The sequence below is a fragment of the Hylaeus volcanicus genome, chromosome 6 (assembly GCF_026283585.1).
Source record: "Hylaeus volcanicus isolate JK05 chromosome 6, UHH_iyHylVolc1.0_haploid, whole genome shotgun sequence".
Classification (NCBI taxonomy): domain Eukaryota; kingdom Metazoa; phylum Arthropoda; class Insecta; order Hymenoptera; family Colletidae; genus Hylaeus; species Hylaeus volcanicus.
In genome coordinates this window covers 23,089,723-23,108,125 of record NC_071981.1, presented here as the reverse complement: position 1 = coordinate 23,108,125, position 18,403 = coordinate 23,089,723, and the positions used below count along the sequence as shown (strand labels likewise).

The 18,403-nt window shown below is 46.9% G+C and overlaps 1 protein-coding gene across 1 annotated transcript in view; it reads right to left on the bottom strand.

Annotated features, from left to right (window-relative positions):
• LOC128877923 (fringe glycosyltransferase) overlaps positions 1-18,403 on the bottom strand; it is a 75,031-nt gene that overhangs the window by 50,713 nt on the left and 5,915 nt on the right. The window contains exons 3-4 of the mRNA XM_054125588.1: positions 17,192-17,240; positions 13,366-13,468 (exon numbers count right to left, since the gene is read on the bottom strand). Coding sequence (XP_053981563.1) covers positions 13,366-13,468; positions 17,192-17,240 — 152 coding nt within the window. The remainder of the gene's footprint in view (positions 1-13,365; positions 13,469-17,191; positions 17,241-18,403) is intronic.

Here is an 18,403-nt window from a genome sequence, read left to right as displayed (position 1 = left end):
CCGAAAAGAAGCTAGTTTCCATTTCGACGTCAGCCAAAACGTCTTTCCAGCTCACCGTCCCCTCCTTCCTTCTTTCGAGGGTTCTTTCAGCCCTTTCCACGTTCTTGTATGTATATATATATATCACCGAGAAGGATCCTCTCGGAGAGATCTAAAGATCCCTCGAACGGAAGCCGGACGATAAGTAGCAAGCTTCCGTTGGCTGCTGCTCTCGGGCTCGAGGACAGCTTCTTTCGAAACTTTCGACGCCCTCCATTCGAATCTCGGTTTCTTCTGGTCCCCCGTTTCGGAACACGCGAACTCGTCGAAAGTTCGATTGCTTTTGTCGCAGATTTATCGCGGATGTTCGAACGTGCCTCGAGCAGCCACTCCGAACGCCACGAAGCGCGGAATGTCGGTTTGTTTTGCTCGCCTTGCACTTGTAACGAAAATGGATTCAATGGAGGGTCCGGGAAACCGGGGACTTTCCTTCGAATCAAGTGCATCGATTTCTCGGGGCTTTCGACGGAGGTCTCTTTTACATCGGAAGTCCCGATTTAAATTCTCCCTTGAACTTGTACAATTTTTACCGAAAGGTACGCTATTATCAGTAAAAATGTGAAAAAACGTAACGTATAATGCGATCTAAGACTAAGTACTGTACGTAAGTGTATCGATTTCTCGGGACTTTCGACAGAGGTCTCTTTTACATCGAAAGTCCCGACTTAAATTCTCCCTTGAACTTGTACAATTTTTACCTAACTTCGAAGGGTACTCTAATATCAGTAAATATTTCAAAAGAAAGTGAATAATGAAAAAAGTGAGAAAAAAGAATAATGTGACCCAAGACTAAGTACCGTACATCATATAGTACATATTATGAAATCGACTACCATGCCTTCCCCATTATTCAACGGTACAAGCAAGTTGCAGAGCTCGTGCCGTAAACTTAGAAACGATCTCAAGTCCCGCCGTTCGAGCTGAAATTATTCAGAGAAAAAGAGACGTTTCGCCGACTTCCTGCTTCGAATAGTCGAGGATTTTACGGGGAGGTCCGCGACCAATTTATTCACGAGCGAGAACTGCGCCTCGTGGAAGCAGTTGCGAAACACAGAAGACCGCCAAGTTTCGAATCCGCTATAGCGGCTGACAGAACGACTTCGCGGCTATTAACCGTGCGCAGGCCACGAAACGCGAGCCGTTCGACGCTGATCGCGCTGCGATTTGCTTATGGAGCAGGGATTTCGCAAAACTGCTGCGTTGCGACACGCTTCGCGAAACGGATCTCGATCGTTTCGGTCGAGGTAAAAGAAACTCGCCGGAACGCTAACCTGTAACGATGCACTACCTGCAACTTTGATAATCGAAGCAGACTTGAACTTTTGCAGAAATAAAGTTCACGGGAACCTGATTACGAGACGAAACGGAAACAATTCGTAGGGACGGTATGCCTTTGAATATCGATAATCGCGTTAGTTTCTTCCTGATGTTACGGGAACGTTGGACGAGACATCCGTTGTGCACGCGGCTTAAAGTGATATGGACTCGCGGGTACGGACTCATGCAGCGGGCGCACACTTGTTCAGAAACGGAGAGTGCGTGTCGCCATTTGCAGATCCGTCGGTGCACCGCTGGTCCGTGGCACTTCTCTTCTACGCACCGAAACTGGTTTGCACCTGATACCGGCTTCGTGATCGAATGACGCGTTTCAATGCATCCCCCTTCCTTCGTTGCCCCTTCGTACCCCTTGGTTCCGAACCACTCGTCTTTTTTCCTTCCACTCGTTCCCTCCTGGTTGCTCCTTTTTCCGCGTTCACAAAGATCAAGCTCACGCGAGGACCCCTCCCTCGTCTCTGCTCTTTTTCATCCCTTTTCTCAGAATCGTTTCTCGCGAATTCGGCTCGAGACGAATTAACGCGAATGTCATCGAGGGCGAAGGGTTGACGATGTAATTATTTAAACTACGGACTATTTGGTTAAACGGGGTTACACAGATGATGTTGGATGACCGCAGCTTAATCACAAGCATGGAAAAGGCCATAGACTCGTCCTCAATCAGTCATCCTAATTTCGGTTTCTAGTTCCTCATTCATCCTGCACTTCGTACCCTTCGTACCCTTTCTTTCTTACTCGTACTCTCCTTTGACTAGAAAGGTCAATGTCCTTAACTTTGCTCACCCTCCGAACGATGTAAAAGCCCGGAAAGCCCCGAAAAACCAGACAGAATACGAATAAAAACCTTTAAGAGTTCCTGTAAAAAGAACAGTGTTGTCGGCGAATTCCTTTCGCTCGGAGTTTAGCAACATGGAATGTGTGACAGCGTAACGTCGACCGTTGTGCACGGGCATTAATTTCGACGCGGTTACGCAACGATCGATTCGACTAATCGCGAGGCTCACGGTCCAACGGACCAGCGTCATCTAAATCAATTGGGTGTTATGACGTTGGGTCAAATCGATTAAACGATCGATCGTGGAGAGCTGCCGCTTGGAACGACACCACGCGCGACGCAACCATATCTGGGTATCTACTCGTCCGTATTTCTTAACGAAATGGGTCATTCTCTTTTCCAAGCATTCGTTATTTCAGGCATTCTACTCCTAGCTCCTCGGCATACCGTTATTAACTGCTACTAATTTACGGTGTTACTTTAAAAAAGAAGGAAGAAAAAGCTTCGATCGCCCAAAGGAGCTTCGCTCCGACTGTTCTCCCTCTTCACGAATCGTCGCGAGGAACAACCGAGGCGCATTCCTATCGGGCGTATTACCATTTCAACGGCACGTATCGTAGTCGAAAGGCTGGTCGCGTGCAGCGGGGAACAAAAGGCGACGTACTGGCGAGGTGCCAGCAGAAACGATCGTACGCGAACGATCCCCGCGCGCGTTTTATATACAGTCCCGTCGCTCGCGTCGGGGAAAATAATAATATTCCGAGATTCCGGGAACGCCGAGGGGAATCACCGAATTCGTATCACGTGTGAGCGCGCCAACGGACCGGAGACGTCCGACGATACACCTGCCACCAGAGGGGACACGTACTTTTCGAGGTGGGATTACAAGAGGCGCGGAGTTATGCGCGTTCCTCGATCGAGGATTAAGCCAACCCTCCGCGGGGGATTAACAGAAATCAGGATCGACAGACTCGACGGTATTCACGTCGATACGAGAATGCATTTTGGGGAGGCTTTGTCGATTCTGCGACCCTTTTATTGCCACTTGCTCGTCGTTGCTTTAGAGTGTCCTTTAGAATGCTTTGTTGGCTGTCGTCAGAGTTTAACGCGGAACGGATTGGTGTTAAGGAGGCCCACCTGTGTAAGATTTTCAAAAAATCAAACATTTTTGTTCCACGTATTTATCATCTAGGAGCTACTACAACGACTGTAACAGAAGCATTTTATACAATTCTGCTTGGTTATTATTTTTCGAATCCTAAACGCGCCCGGCTCGGTGTCGTACTACTTTCGCACGAAACTTTAAACGCGCTTTTCTCGAAACCACGTTTTTGGAAATGGCAGGATTGCGCGAAATCCATTACATGAATCGGGATGAAATTTTTTTTCTACAATTTTCAAACGTAATCGGTGGTACTGGCGGCGAGATTCGTGTTAAAAAAATTGTTTTCCAACGTCTATTAGCCATTAGATAGGGAAAAAGATACCTTAAAATATCATTTTTTAGTTTATCGCCAGTACCTTCAGAATGTAATTATAAAGAAGGTGGTATGTTACTTTTTTGTTTCAGATAACCAAGTACGATCAAATCCTGCTCGCCGAATAACTCTTCTACTTTTATCCACATATCGAAACATTGTGATAAAATCAAAAATTAATGTTAAAGCGTCGATCTACCAGATAAAAAAACTTTTCCTACAAAAAATTCTTGAAAATTGCCTTGAAAATTAAACGTTACACAGGTGCAAACCCTTAACGAAATTGTGACCGAACGATCGATTGTACGCTAAAATTTGCTGAAAAATGACTTTCGCGCAGTCCCCGTGCGAAACACGAGTCGCGATCTGGTTAATGGGAACATAATCGTTAGCGGAGGATCGTTGCACGAAGGCGTCGACAGGAGGATGCCAAGGATGACGAGCTGGTCGATGCCGAGTACTACGAGGAAGAAAAGGGGAGGTCCGGTCCGCGTCCCTAAACGCTTATTATGCGGCGTTACACCAGCAGCCCTCTGCCTGTATGTATAATACTAAGTCACGCGAACGTTCAAGACCGGGGCAAGTTTTTGCCAGGTTCTCGGTAATCGCGCAGGCGCGAACGATGTTGCGGTGTTCGCACATGCATCGATTCACGGTACATTTTTCACGGAAATCAGGATTGGGCGGAACGCCATGTTTCGGAAATGGACAATACTCGAGACGATAATATTATTTCCTAACACGATATTCGTGTAACATTCTGTGCATTATTTTCGTTGGATTCTAATCAAAATTGTACGATAATTTCTGTATGTTCTCTTTAAAAATTGCAAAAAATACCACACTTATACCACTAATTTATGTATTCTTCATGCAAGAAGTAAATTGTTAAGAAGTAAATGTTTTTAAATTATAGAGCACGGAGCTCAAATATTTTCCCAGGCGCATCGGACCCCTTTATTCTTCGTACGAATTTCCTGAACAAGCCCAGATCGACGAAGACATCCATCATCTTACCATACACCTTACGTCCTGTTTTTAAACGATCCAGTCCAAACCGCATTCTTCGAGTAACAAGAGAAAATGAAGTCTATCCCAGGAAAAATTCCAATTCCAATAAACAATTACGGATCTCCCATTTATTCCTCGAACCCAAGATAGTCCTGTTTGCCCATACCTCGGACGTATCCGCAAACTCCGCGATCTCGACAAACATTTCGCCCAAGAAAACTCCACGATTTACGCGGCGCGCGGTGCCCGTGTATCTTTCAAGATTGGCGATCGTCGGCCGAAGGAATTATCGAGCGTGTACGCTTTAACCTGAACACGGTGCGTGCGATAGGCAAGCCTCGGCTCGCGTTGCGAGCCGGTTATTTGAACGGGGCGATACGGCTATCATTGTGCAAACCGCGAGTCTTTGGAGCACGATAAGACAACCTGAAACGCCGGGCACGCTCCTCGTCATCGAGTCCCGCCGATTTCCTTTCACCGGTTACACTACGAACGGGGATAGCCGACTTCCAGCCGTAAATCATCGGTATCGTCGTTACCGATCTAAAACTCCGCGCAAACAATGGATAAACGGCAGCTGGAAACGCCCGCGGCGCGTTTCGCGCTAGTATCCTCGCTCGAAATTTGTCCGACCAGCTCGAGGAACGCAACGACCAATGGAGAGGTTAAGCCGCATTCACACTCGACGACCTTGAATATTACACTCGCGATCGGGATGGGTATTCCGCGAACGTGGCCATAACAGAGGCATATACGCCGAATAAAGGTCTATTTACACATATCCGTGACGCGTCTGTTCCGTATCCGTACCGTACCAATAACGTCACGGAGCGGTGTCGGATGTGCGTGAACATGCTCGTTCAAAAACGACACAAGAATATTTATAAACATACCTTAAAAAAAATATACACATGTCGAATCGAGTAACCTCCTCCTTTTCGAAGTCGATTAAAAATCACCGACACTGATGGAACATTACGAAACTGAACGGATGCGGAACTGACACGTTACGGATATGTGTAAATAGACCTTGAAACGAGAATGTTCCTAAGGTGTGCTTGATTGCTCGGAGAATTAATCGGACGCTCGTGCGAACGCTAACCCCTTTCTACGTTAACTTTTAAACGCTCGATACCCTCGCTGTCGATGAATAACGTCGGCCAGATTGATTCGGAGCACAAATTTCGCGCGATTCCATTTCTGGTCGCGTCCCCCGCGGTCGTCGAAGACCTCGTCGAATTCTCGTCACGTAGCCACGATCGCCACGTGTTAAAGCGGCTTTATGTGTACGGAATCATGGACAATGTTTCGGAAGAATGCGGCGAGGGCGGAATTACAAAATCATCGTTTCTTGGGTTTGCACCGATCTCTCGAAGCTGGAGGATTTAGGCTAGATCTCAACATTCGAGTATCGTATCGTTTGTTTGTGCAAGATTATCGCAAAAACCTACGTGTACACATACTTTTGACCCATTATACAGGGTGGGTGTGACAAGTCGTAACTCCGTTATCAGTGTACCTAGAGAAAAATGTGAAATAGAGAAGACGGATGGTTCGAAGAGTACTGTAACGCATTTATGAGACCATACTTTTTTTTATAAATACATGGTAGCGCATAGATCGAATGCTTTCGTCGTTTTACGTAAAGAAGCATTAGGATGAAGTGAAAACCAGAGAATCGCATTAATCGCGCAAGGAATACAATTAAAAAGAACGGAGAAGCGTTCATGCACCATCTCTGTATGTAAAATATCTCGCTTCAAACGTGACGCACTCCGGCCTACGATGAGAATTCCAATTTCAATTCTCCCTGGAACGGATACCCAGCTGTTCCCAAGCTTATCCTCGACTCTTTACTCGAAATTTTTATCTAAATAAGAATCCCGTCCCATGGCCTGCGTAGATGGCTCCCATCGTATGCCCTGGAACAGCAGATGCGCGAGAGGAATTCCATAAATTCGCGGCGCGGCAATGCCGGCTGTTTCTTTTATCGATAGCGCGGGATCTAAGTGGCAGCGCGTAAAGCGTTCGCATAATTGAACGGACCGAGGTGCAAAATCGTCGGCGATAATTCAAACGACGGATGATAAGTGGTCGCGCGGCTTTCAGCGAGCGGACGCGTTGAAGTCTCCGGACTCGGAAAAATCCAGGAGATATGGCGGACGCTAATTCGCCTAGCGCGACGATTAATCCAAAGAAGCACGGTGGAGGGAGGAACATTCAAGGACGGGGATTTGCGCTTATCGGAGACAAATCGTCCGTGCATCGATCGCCTACGTCGACGCGACAGAGATATAGATAGAAATTGTAGGTGTCAGGTGACACTGCAAACACTAAGGTTTCTTCTGATTTTTATGGACGAAGTTATCGACTTCAGAAGTTGGCCAGTCGTAGCTAGCAACGCGTGACATTAAAATAAAGAGTTTTATGCAAGCGTTAACCCTTTAGCTTACAATGACGCCTCAGAGACGTCATAGGTCTATCATAGGACGTTTACTACACTTATTACTATTAATGATCCCTAATCATAAGACGTTTGTGATTTGTACAATTTTGGCGCAAATTTGACGCTTTTGGCACGTACAGTTGGAAATTAAATCGTGAGGCAAGCGGTAAAAATTAGAAATACAATCCTGACGTGAATTCTTCCACTCTGCTGTACGAAACAAATTATTTATCCATACTGCCGGATGCCTCCCGAAACGTTAACGAAACATAAGCCTGCTGTAGATTCTCGTCGAGCAACATTTTTACCATTCAAATTTGCAAATTGCGAACAACGTCCGATCGGTGAGTGAAATAAACCTCCTATAAATCGATTCGAGGGCGTCACGAAAGACAAATACGTCGACGCGTCCCGAGCTCGAGAAACCACTTGCCCGCCAACCTGTCGAAAATCGCATAAAAGTTTCCGCGGCACGATGAATCATGCACGCGGTACTCTTGTTCGCTGGAACAACTTGGCCGAGGCTGAATGGGGGTTGGAGACGAGAAGCAAAGAAGAAAGAAAACGAAGACGGGCCGAAGGGGGATGAGAAGGGTTGGCGAACAAGAGGAAGAGGATCCGAAAGAGGGCGAACAGGGCCGAAAGGAGAACCGAAGGAGCCCGCATATGCGACATTCGAGAAGGCAAAGAAAGGAGATTGAATCGTCTCCTCCTTTCAGTCCCGCTGGGCCCCCCCCCCCCCCCCTTCGAGGGACCCTTCGTTAATCCACGGCTTTTCGTCCTCGCGGCGCACGGTTGGGCCAGAAATTATTCGTGGCTAGCCAAAAATTATTCGTGGCAAGCCAAAAATTATTCGACCGCCTAACCACGAGTTCAGAGAATTGTTCTTCAACTATTTTTGTATTTGCAACGCCCTTGGTTGACGATCTATAAAATGGTGTAACGTGAACGCAATTATTGTATGTTGGGAAATCGATGTTAAAAATATATTCTAAGTGTGTCCAAATGTATTAGAAATAAATATAAAAAAAATTCACGTCGAAGGCTAGGAACAACCTACGGTATCACGAATTTTCATTTTCTCGAAAAGTAACCGAAAACGATGCTAAAATACGGAGGAATCGAAAAAATCGTGGTTCTGATATTCGTCGAAGCGCACCTACTCGGTCAATCGTTTTTTACACGCTATACGAATCATTAGAAATAAATATAAAAAAATTCACGTCGAAGGCTAGGAACAACCTACGGTATCACGAATTTTCATTTTCTCGAAAAGTAACGGAAAACGATGCTAAAATACGGAGGAATCGAAGAAATCGTGGTTCTGATATTCGTCGAAGCGCACCTACTCGGTCAATCGTTTTTGGCACGCTATACGAATAAATTCCAGCCCACTGGCCACCGGTCGTGAGCGTCCTTCTTCGCGTCCTTCCTTTTTCAGTGCTCTGGACGCTCGTCCCGGCCTCGCGCCGCATTATGAAACTTTTCTGAAAGCGCACAAAAGGATTCCCCTCGTGCACGTGCAACCGCCACTCCGAGTAGGAAGAGGCCATCCGAAGCACGCGTGTTTCGCGTTACCGAGGAGGAAAGGGACCGATTATGCGTTCCACTGACCGAGTGTCCCTCGGGGGCTAGGAAAAGCTTTCCACCGAGACCTCGCAGTTAGGGAAACGCATCTCGAATTCGAAAAGGATCTCTAGCGTAATCTAGACCTAACTCGGTGTCCTCCAAACCCAGAAGAGTACCCAAGAATGCCTTCGTGGAGGAAAGTCGAGTGCTATCGAGCTTCCGGTTTCTGAGAGAGAGTCAGTCGCCCGATGGCGAGGCCACTGGACGCTCTTTCCCATAACAATCCCTCATCGGGTACTTAAACTGTTTACCCGGTCGAGCAGCGTAAACCAAGAACTCGGCCGATGTAACCGCGATAAGCAACGGAGATCAAAGACCAACTACACGCTCGTCCAGATGGGAAGAGGTGGCTCGCCGAACGAGCTGTAATTGCGGCTGTTAATCTGACTACGGAAAGCCCGTTACCGCATCCGGTACTCGTCGGCGCAATAAAATCGCTACGAATCAAGGTGAAGAAGCGTCAGAAACGAGCCATCGCGTCGATCGTTACCGCTTACCACGACGAGGATAATTTACTCCATGGAAACGAAGAAGAAGGTACTCTGAGGATAGTTGGCGCAGAGCGGTTACTTCTTATTTTTGTTATTTGGATGCAAATCGAGGAATTTATGCAGAGTTTGGAAGCCAGAAACGCGTCCGCGACGTCTCGAGGCAACACTCGCAATTTTCATTCTAGCCTGAGACAGGAACGAAGAAGCTACTCTCATTTTTATTATGTAAATGCAAATCGTGTCCACGATGCGTGAAAGAAAACTCGAGTCAGCCAACTTGGATGTATACGTATAACTACGTGGAAAGGCTCGATTAACGTCGAGAAGAAAAATTGAAACGTTACGTACGCTCTAGTGCACGGAACCGTTCCGAGCGGCGCCACAACTTTTACCAGTCGGAAGACTCCACTTTTTAATAATACCGAGTTAAACGAATTGAACTCACGTTTGTGAATTCCACTTTGTCGGAACTTTTCAGACGCGATGCACGATTTTCAGGGAGTTTCGTTAATCGTTAGCGTCGCGTTCGGGTCGAGGAGGCCCGTTCGCCCAGCGGCAGCTTTCAACGGAGCTTTTCAAGAGGCGGGAAAGCAAACAAGGAAAAAGTCGGGCTGGAATGGCGGAAAGAAAACGCCGCCAACGGTCGAAACTCGGTAATTGGTCCGCGACGACGACGAGAATGACGACGAGAATGACGACGGGCCCATTAGACGTGTTTTTCTAGGCGCCGCTTTGGCGGAGATAATATTTTGACGACGTGATCGGTGGCAGCCTATCTAAACATGAAATTTTCGACAATCGAGCCGTGCCGAGTGCGTCCCGTTTGCAAACAAACCCTCTGAAGGGGCAGTTTGCCGATGGAGGGCTGGCTTCTGGGTTTCAAGGGCTTCGACCAAGTGGGCACTGGTTGCGCTACACGTTATTCGTGCACGTACTTGGAAGTTAGGAAAGTTGTCGCGATGCCTAGTTGAATTTTAGTTAATATTCTGGCGCGAGAGTTGGGTCTGTTATCTTTTTTTCATTTTCGTTGAAATTCGGTGGTCTCTAGAGACAGCGCACACTTGACTACGTCAGTTAGATTCCGAGACCCTTCGACCTTCGTACTTCCACTATTGCTACCAAACTGCAGACATTTATCGAAATGAATTTCGTTGAATATCCCGGGGATCGTAATAACGCAAAAGGGGATTAATCACCATAGTCATCTCGAGTACATTCCACTCGCCTACCTAAATAAGAGATCAGAAGTCAAGACGTCGAGCGATTTATCTATTTATACCCGGCTCCAGTCGACCTTTTCTCCCCGTTCTGGAATCCACGAGTGCCTTGTATATCACCCAAAAAAAAAAAGAAGAAAAAACAATGTAGACGCAAAGAATCCAAGTGAACTAACCGTGTATACGAGTCCATCAAACGCGAGTTCCACACTCCGTTTCGAGAATACAGCCCGGTCTTCCAGGCTGGGACACACGTGCGTGCGTAAATGACTGAAAAACGGTGGAAAAAATAAATTCAGCCCGTAGAGCGACTGTCCGTCCCTCTTTCTCGCGTGCGCCTCGAGCATTAAACGGAGGAGGACATCAAAAGGTTCACCGAGGACCGCTTGAAAAGCAAACAATTAGCGGAGATATGAATCTTCCCGTCGGCTCGAACGCTCTTTCCAGCCGATGCTGGAGAAGGACCGTTTAATAACCAACGGCTGATAATGGGGTCCGTCACTCTGGGGCCCTTTTGTGCCCCGCGGTATCGTTTTCAATGCTCGTCACTTTCGGATGATTCGTATTGTAGAGGAAGCGAGGCCAAGTGGATCGTGAGCTTCGAAATTTGAATTTTTAGTTCGGGATCCGAAGCTTTCGATCCGAAGCTCTTGATCGAAAGCTCTCAGTCCGAATATTCGAAATCTAAATATTTGAATCTACATATATTCAGCTGCTCGAAACGTATCCCATCGAATGCAAAACAATTAAAAGTCCCAGCTCTATCGGCAATGCGAATTCGGCTAGCATTCGATCCTAACGGACGTTCCCTCTCACCGGAAGATCGATCTATCCCCGACTCGATACCGCGGGCATTATCGATGCACCGTCAGGTGGAAGACCGGTATCGCGGCCACCGTGTTCGAAAAGGATAAAAAGGAAACTGGATAAGTTCGACGTATCAGATAAACTTGTCCCGCGAGAAGAAGATTAAAGCTCGATTTCGTACCACGTGCACCGTTCAGAGATTGCCTAAACGAGCGACCTGTTGTCCGTCAGGTTTATCCTTTCCTGCTTACCCGTATGGGATATGCATAGGTTCGTTGCGTAACACCGCCGTTTTCTAACGAGATCCACTAAATTTTCGCGCGGGTTGTTTCGATAATTGCTAGATAATTCAAGTATCGCTACTAATGCGTTGATTATTTGGGTTTTTGAAACAAACTCCATTTAAAATATACTCTTGAAGATACAGGGATACTTTGGAAATCGGTAACATAAGTTTCGAAGACTAGCACGCCGTTTAAAGTCTCCGTTTCGTTTAGTGCTACATTTGATTTGGTGTCCAACGAATAAATAACGCGAACGAGCATCGCAAGGATGGAGTATCAACGCAACGAACCGTGGAACGAGCGGGATCCTTTCAGAAACTGGACGCTAATCGATTCGTTAAAAATGAATCCAAGCCGAGGCAACTCCTCGGTTCAGAATTTAATAACAAGCGGCCACTTATCACTCCGACTCGAGCGGCAGCTCCGCCATCGAGGAGACAAGAGTTGATTGATCCGCGCGATTAAACGCGATGAATCGCGCGGCTGAAAAAGGGGGCCAAGATCCACCAATCAAGCCGGAACAACGTCTCGAAGGAATTCGTCGGGCGCCTCTCACGTTGAATCGATATTCTACGGTGAAACGACCTCGATAAATTATTCCCCAGGCGGCCATTCAATGGGACTGCTCGATGTTTAGCACCTAGGCGAGCCGAGCATCCCCATAAATCGCCGCTTTTCCACCCTGCGATATAGGAGGCACACGAGATTGGCCAGACCAGTGAATCTTATGGGGTACTCTCATTCCTAACGCTTTCCCAACCTATTTTCATCGTCGACATAAACTTTCCAAGTTTAATTCTGCCCATTCGAGATTCTGTTCAGTTTACAACTGGTCTGCTCGATCTTTTTCAAAGTTGCGCCGCAATGTTACGAGGAATATATAAATATCGAAAAATTATTTCGATTTATTCACGAATGCATAGTCACGAATCGGTCGAATATCGAAAGTAGAATACCCTCCATAAACGAAAGAAAATTGACGAAATAGTAAAATAGCATTTCATCCCTAACGAAGTGTTATTTCATAGGTGCGCGCAATTTTAACTCGACCCACTCGTACTATTTTTCTACGCAATTTTAACGACCAATTACGCTCGAAATTCTCTCCACCGTATTTGGAAGGTAAATCTGGCGAACGATAAATTACACAGGGAACTTCCCAGTGCGAGATCGACGACAGAAAATCGCCGCGGTTCAACCTGTTGCGTCGTCGGCGCGAGATTCAAAGTGTCGCGGCTAATTAACCGAGTAATTCTTAATTAACGACCGACCCGCGCCCCGAGAGCGTTTCATTTCACGCGGTCGCGGGCTAGATCCCGATCGCTTCCAGCGAACCTCTTCTCCCATGCGAGATTACGACGCTCTGAGAATTTAACGTTCGACTAAAAAGATAAATTCGTCCTCCAGGGATTATTCGCTGATTCACGATCAAAAGTATGCTTGGTACTTCTACTAAAATTATTTAGGTAGATTGGGTACTGAACTACTTGCTTTGTCAAATGGAACGAACAGAGTAATTAATAAATCTCAAAGGCGATACTTCTCTAATCAGTTTCTTATATACCTATATATATATTCTTATATTCAAATTACTGTTCACGGTACCCTCTCATTTATAATAAAACGAAAATTAATCTCACGAAAGCAACAAATATTAACACGTGCACTGTAACGCCGGAATATTCATCTGTTATAAATAGCGAATCGATGAAAATGACCGAAGCAACATAATAAATCAAATTGCACCAATCTAGGATATCCCAGATCACTCTGTTCGAGTGCAACGTCACTCGTTGAGGATTAATTGGCCCGAGGCGAGCTAGGTAATTCATAGAACGGCAAATTGTACTCACTTCCTGCCGCTGTCGAGGAACCTGTCGAACTCCACGGACATTTTGCAGCACAGGGCCCGCCTGTTGTGCGAGGACGAGCACTTTGTGTTGATCATGTGGCCGTCTGAAAGCAAACATCGGAGAGGGTTAGAGGTCCATCGGCAGGAGGGTGGGCGTGCAATTAATTAAGAGGTTAATAATCATCCTACCGGGTCGTCGCTACAGAGAGGCTTTAATTAATTCGTCTCGATGGCCCTCGCTCCTTCAGGAGCCCCCGTCGATGTTTCGTGAGAGAACCGGCGATCATCGCGATATCGTGTGTACCTGTGCCGAAGCACTCCCACGATGCGCTGTTACCACGTTTCAATTACGCCCTCCAACAATACCCGACAATTAACCGATCGAACGTAATTACACGGTGGGCCACCGCGATACTTTCGGAACGGAGCGTGAACCATCAGCTTTCTCGGATTATTTTCCGCGCTGGAGCCTTCTTTCTACGGTACCAGAGTCGTTAGAGATGAGCGCGAGATACGCGAATGCGTTCAGTGCAAAGTTTGGAAGTTTCGAGCATTCTAACTCGTTAACCCTTTTGCGCTCCAGGGACTTTGCTACTTTCTCATTGGATCTGGAAGAAACGGTTCTAAACATTCTTTTCAAACTACCCTAAACCACTGAACATACGACCAAACCTGCGTCTACTTGGACAACAGTACGCCAGTATCGAGAAAGAACGAAGAAGAGTTCAAACTGTTCCCGAATTCAAACTTTAGTTTTAAAAACTTCCGTCGCGGCTACTCGGTCGCCAAAGCGAGCCTACAACAACCGAGAAGGTCCTCGAGATTTAACCTACATAAGGAAAGAAAAATGACGAAGTAGAAGGAGGAAGGATCCTATTCCTGCAACAGCGTGGCTGGGTGGACGAGCGAAGGGTGGATTATTCCGAGCAGGTAGAAACGGTCGAGGTGGAGGTGAAAACCGGTGCAGAGCGCGTGGTGAGGTCAAATGTCGGACGGTGCCCGAGGGCTCGCGTGCTCATCCCTCCTCCTTCGTCCTTCCGTGGCCGGTATTATCCTCCCCCTTGGCATGCGTCCACCCACGCTCCTGCTTCGCGGCTAACTGATGCGTCAGACGTGTTACGAGGGAAGCGTGGAATAATATCCGTATGAATAGTCATCGGAGGAGCTCTTGCGAAGGATAATCGAAAAACGGTTCCACCTCGCAAATGTGGCGGCTCGGGAGGAGGAGCAGGTCCTATGGGTAAGTGAGAACGAATCGACCAACTATGATAGCGAAAAATAAAAAATCGATATTCGAGGAACGATTGCTCCACGGACCCATCGAGTAATCACACTTGCTTTACTTGACGACGATGTATAATAAACGCGAACAATTGACAGATTCGTTTTGAATAATCGACAGTTCAATATTACGACCATCCTAATATCAGGTGGCCTGGAAAGTAATGTCGTTTCTGCGAATATCGATTCTTATTTATCGTTCATCAGCTCCTTGATTTTTATCGATCTGGCGTTAAACATTTGCACACTAGATGACAAAAAGCTGTTGACAACGAGAGTGATTACATAATTTACTAAAACTAGAAACTTGTTAAGAATTTATTTGACTTTGATGTAAAGAAAACGATCGTTACTTTTCGGTCCCCCTAATAAATTGATATTTTTAATCTCTTTCCGTCGTCGGGCGAAAAGAAGTAACGCTAACAAGTCACATAGATACTACTACGAAAATTAATACTCGTGTCTGATACACACATCTGAACAGAATTTGCATTTTCTCCCTCTCTCGGCGAATAAACTGGCGAAACGTACGCGAACAAAGGAGAATTTCGCTATTTCCTCGCGTCTACGGTATCCGCGGTGTTTCTTGCACGACCAGTGGGCTCGCAACCACCTCCGTAATTTGCATCCGTGCCCCGGGGTGGTGTTAGTATGCGCGCGATGCCAGGAGCACGCTCGACGATATTATTGCCGAGCAGAATCCACCATCGGCGGTTATTCCGGCGGCGTGCCACCGGCTCGCATGCCTGGCCAAACCGCGAAATGGACAGGGCCACGAATTTAAGAACACACCCGGCATAGCGACTCGTTCCGGCCTCGCCGGGAATACGAATCGTCTACTCGATCGTCGAGCTGCGTGAGACCGCGCGAAGACACAATGGGGACCGATGTTTTGGTCGTCTGAGGAGAGAAATGGCCGAGCGAGTGGCTATGACTGATGTATACCAAATCTAACCAGCTATTACGGACGAATTCCTGACGAAATCATGGTCGAGCAAGTGGCTACGATGTACACCAGTCTAACGTCTCTATGATACGTAGCTAATATGTACCAGACTTAAAGTAGACCTAACCCAAAGTTACGACTGATATTCGAGATCAATTTTTAACCGACTTCGAAAAGGAGGAGGTTACTCGATTCGACATGTATATATTTGTTTGAAATGTATGTTATTCGATCACACTGAGATGGCTTGACCAATCGGAATGAAACCTGTTGCATCTTGTAGAGCATGTCTTTGGGGTGGTCCCATTATCGAGACATTTTGGGATTTCTCATTTTTTACCCGTTTTTTCAACCGAGTCATCGAATCGTCACCACTCCACGTTTACCAATTGAAAGCAGACGATCCTAACAATCTATCCCTACAATTTAACCTAATCCCCGTACCTAATCCTCGTTTATACACGGTTCTCACCCAAATATCTCTCGGTCAATTCCCTGGTAAACGTTTCAAGGGCCGAAAATGGCTCAATTAAAAAAGAAACACGAGAGGGGAGCGTTTATTTCTGTTGTAACACGAGACACGGATAATTACGACGTCGCGGCTTAATGGTTGCCCTCGTTTATGCGATAATTGCCAGCGAAACGAACGAGCGCGCGCGTGTAGGAGCCCCGGCAGCTCTCCTCTGTCCGGAACGGAGAGTCCGCTCGTCGATCATTGGAGAAGTTTTAGTCGCCCGAGCGGTGGTCGGTGGCTCGCCATACGTGATCCCTGGTTAATGGTCACCTGAAACATGCTCGTCTCGCGCAACTCTACCCGGCGAATTACTCCGGGAACGTTTTAATGGCCGTGCCTCAACTGTGACTTCGTAACCTCCAGCGGACGCGTCGTTATCCTATCCCCGGGACGCGATTAATCGCTCCGCGAGCGTAATTGGAGCCGCGTAGAGAAGCACGCTCGCGTTCGATACGATACGTCGACTGTACCTTAACCCTTTTAGTGCCAAGCATATTACGGAGTATACGCGAAGAATACCACGGGCCCGAAGATACCTGCCAGTAAAGGGGTTAGTCATAGAACCTTTCTATGACTGGCGAGCTAAGTTTGACGAAAAGCTTTAGATTTGGGGTGAAAGCGGAGTCTGGAGTCTGCGATAACTCATGGAGGGAGAGTTAATATAGTGAAACTCGTTACTTGGCTACGAGACTTCTTCGAGAACTCGAGTAACTAGGACCAGGACTCGGTTAGATCTGGGTTTGGTAGAGTATACATCGTAAAACTAACAATAACGCACTTTAAATAAAGCTAAGCCAAGGTGGCCGAGTATATACGGGCCAGGTCTTAATTACTTCCTTAATTAACAAAGCGATCTCCTCGGCAGTGTGCCTGGTACGACGATCGTGTGCCTCGAACGGGCAAAACGTTCTCACTATTAGAAAAATTACGCGTGATCCAGTTGCACGAGACTCGGAGAACGCTCCTCTGTAGCGACACGTTTCGTGGGATCGAGTCTGTCGACCCTTTCGCAGCTCGTTAGCAAAATGATCGAGGACTCGACGGTATCTCTCGCGTTTTTAGGGTAATCTTCGGGAGGGTACTCACTCGTTTGATTCTGGAAGTACGGGTCGTCGCGATCGGTGAAGAACCACGTCTGAAAACAGAAGCAAAAGATGGATTAAACAATGAATTGGAATTGGTCAAAGAATTGAAGTAACATTCGTCGTAGACCTAACGTCTTTTTCATCGTATTTAAAAGGTTGCGTTTCAAGTCTCTAAGCATCGCATAAAAGGTGGAGTCGAAACTTGTACTGAAATTGTTAGTAGAGAAACTATACGACACAAGTTGTTATCAAACTTTTGTTACGCTTCATTTTCATAGCCCCTTTCTGGGTAGAGGTTTCTGGTAGAGTCGCGAGAATCTAACAGAATTGTAGTGTCGATCACGTCCAGTCGCTATTGTTTACCACAAACGATTCCAGCAACGACACACGCCGCGTACCGATCATAAATTTCGTTTCTTTCCCGACGCTCGAAGCGGATCGCTCCATCTACGTCCATCCGAGCCGATAAATCTTCGCGGTGCGCGCCTGTTTTGGCCGACGCGAGTTTCGCGTTCGTTCGGCGCTGAGAAAATCAACTTATACTTTTCCATTTACCGCGACGTCAATTTTCTGCCCATCCGTCTCAATTGATCCCGCGCGAGGCGCTTGCTAACCGGTGATTTTCAATTCGATGATTTATTCTATCTATAAATTGGTTCGGAGTGTGACCACGTTTCGGAGCCTGATTACTCGTTTCCTCTCTCGAGTTTAGTAAAGTCAATTCCAAGTGGCAACGTCTCGGCAGTCATTTTTGAACGCGATACCGAGAAAGCATAAAATTCCATCGGTGGGGAACACCTTCGCGTCAACGAGGTCTCTTTAACGCCCCGGTTAGCGCTCTCATCCGGACGAGGACGAGTATACGCTAGCATCGTTACGATCGGTGCGGTGCACGTGTTAAAGCAGTCGCCTATTTTTAGTTCCCAAGTTCCCTTCAGGAAGTGAACGGCCGCAAGAACGGCGGAAAGAGGGGAAACGGTAGGGCACCAGACGTCGGAAGCATTGTCTCGAGGATTTTCACGCGCTTTCGTTGCTCGCTACTCGAAACACTGGAAAAACGTATTATCCGTCCCTCGTGTAGAGCAACGACCGTACGTCACGTTAGACCCACCGGTGATTACTACAGCATCGAGCGTAAAGTACAGCGTTACGAATACCAGGAATTGAATACCGAGTATCGAGTACCTGATAACACCAACCGAGTACTAAGAAC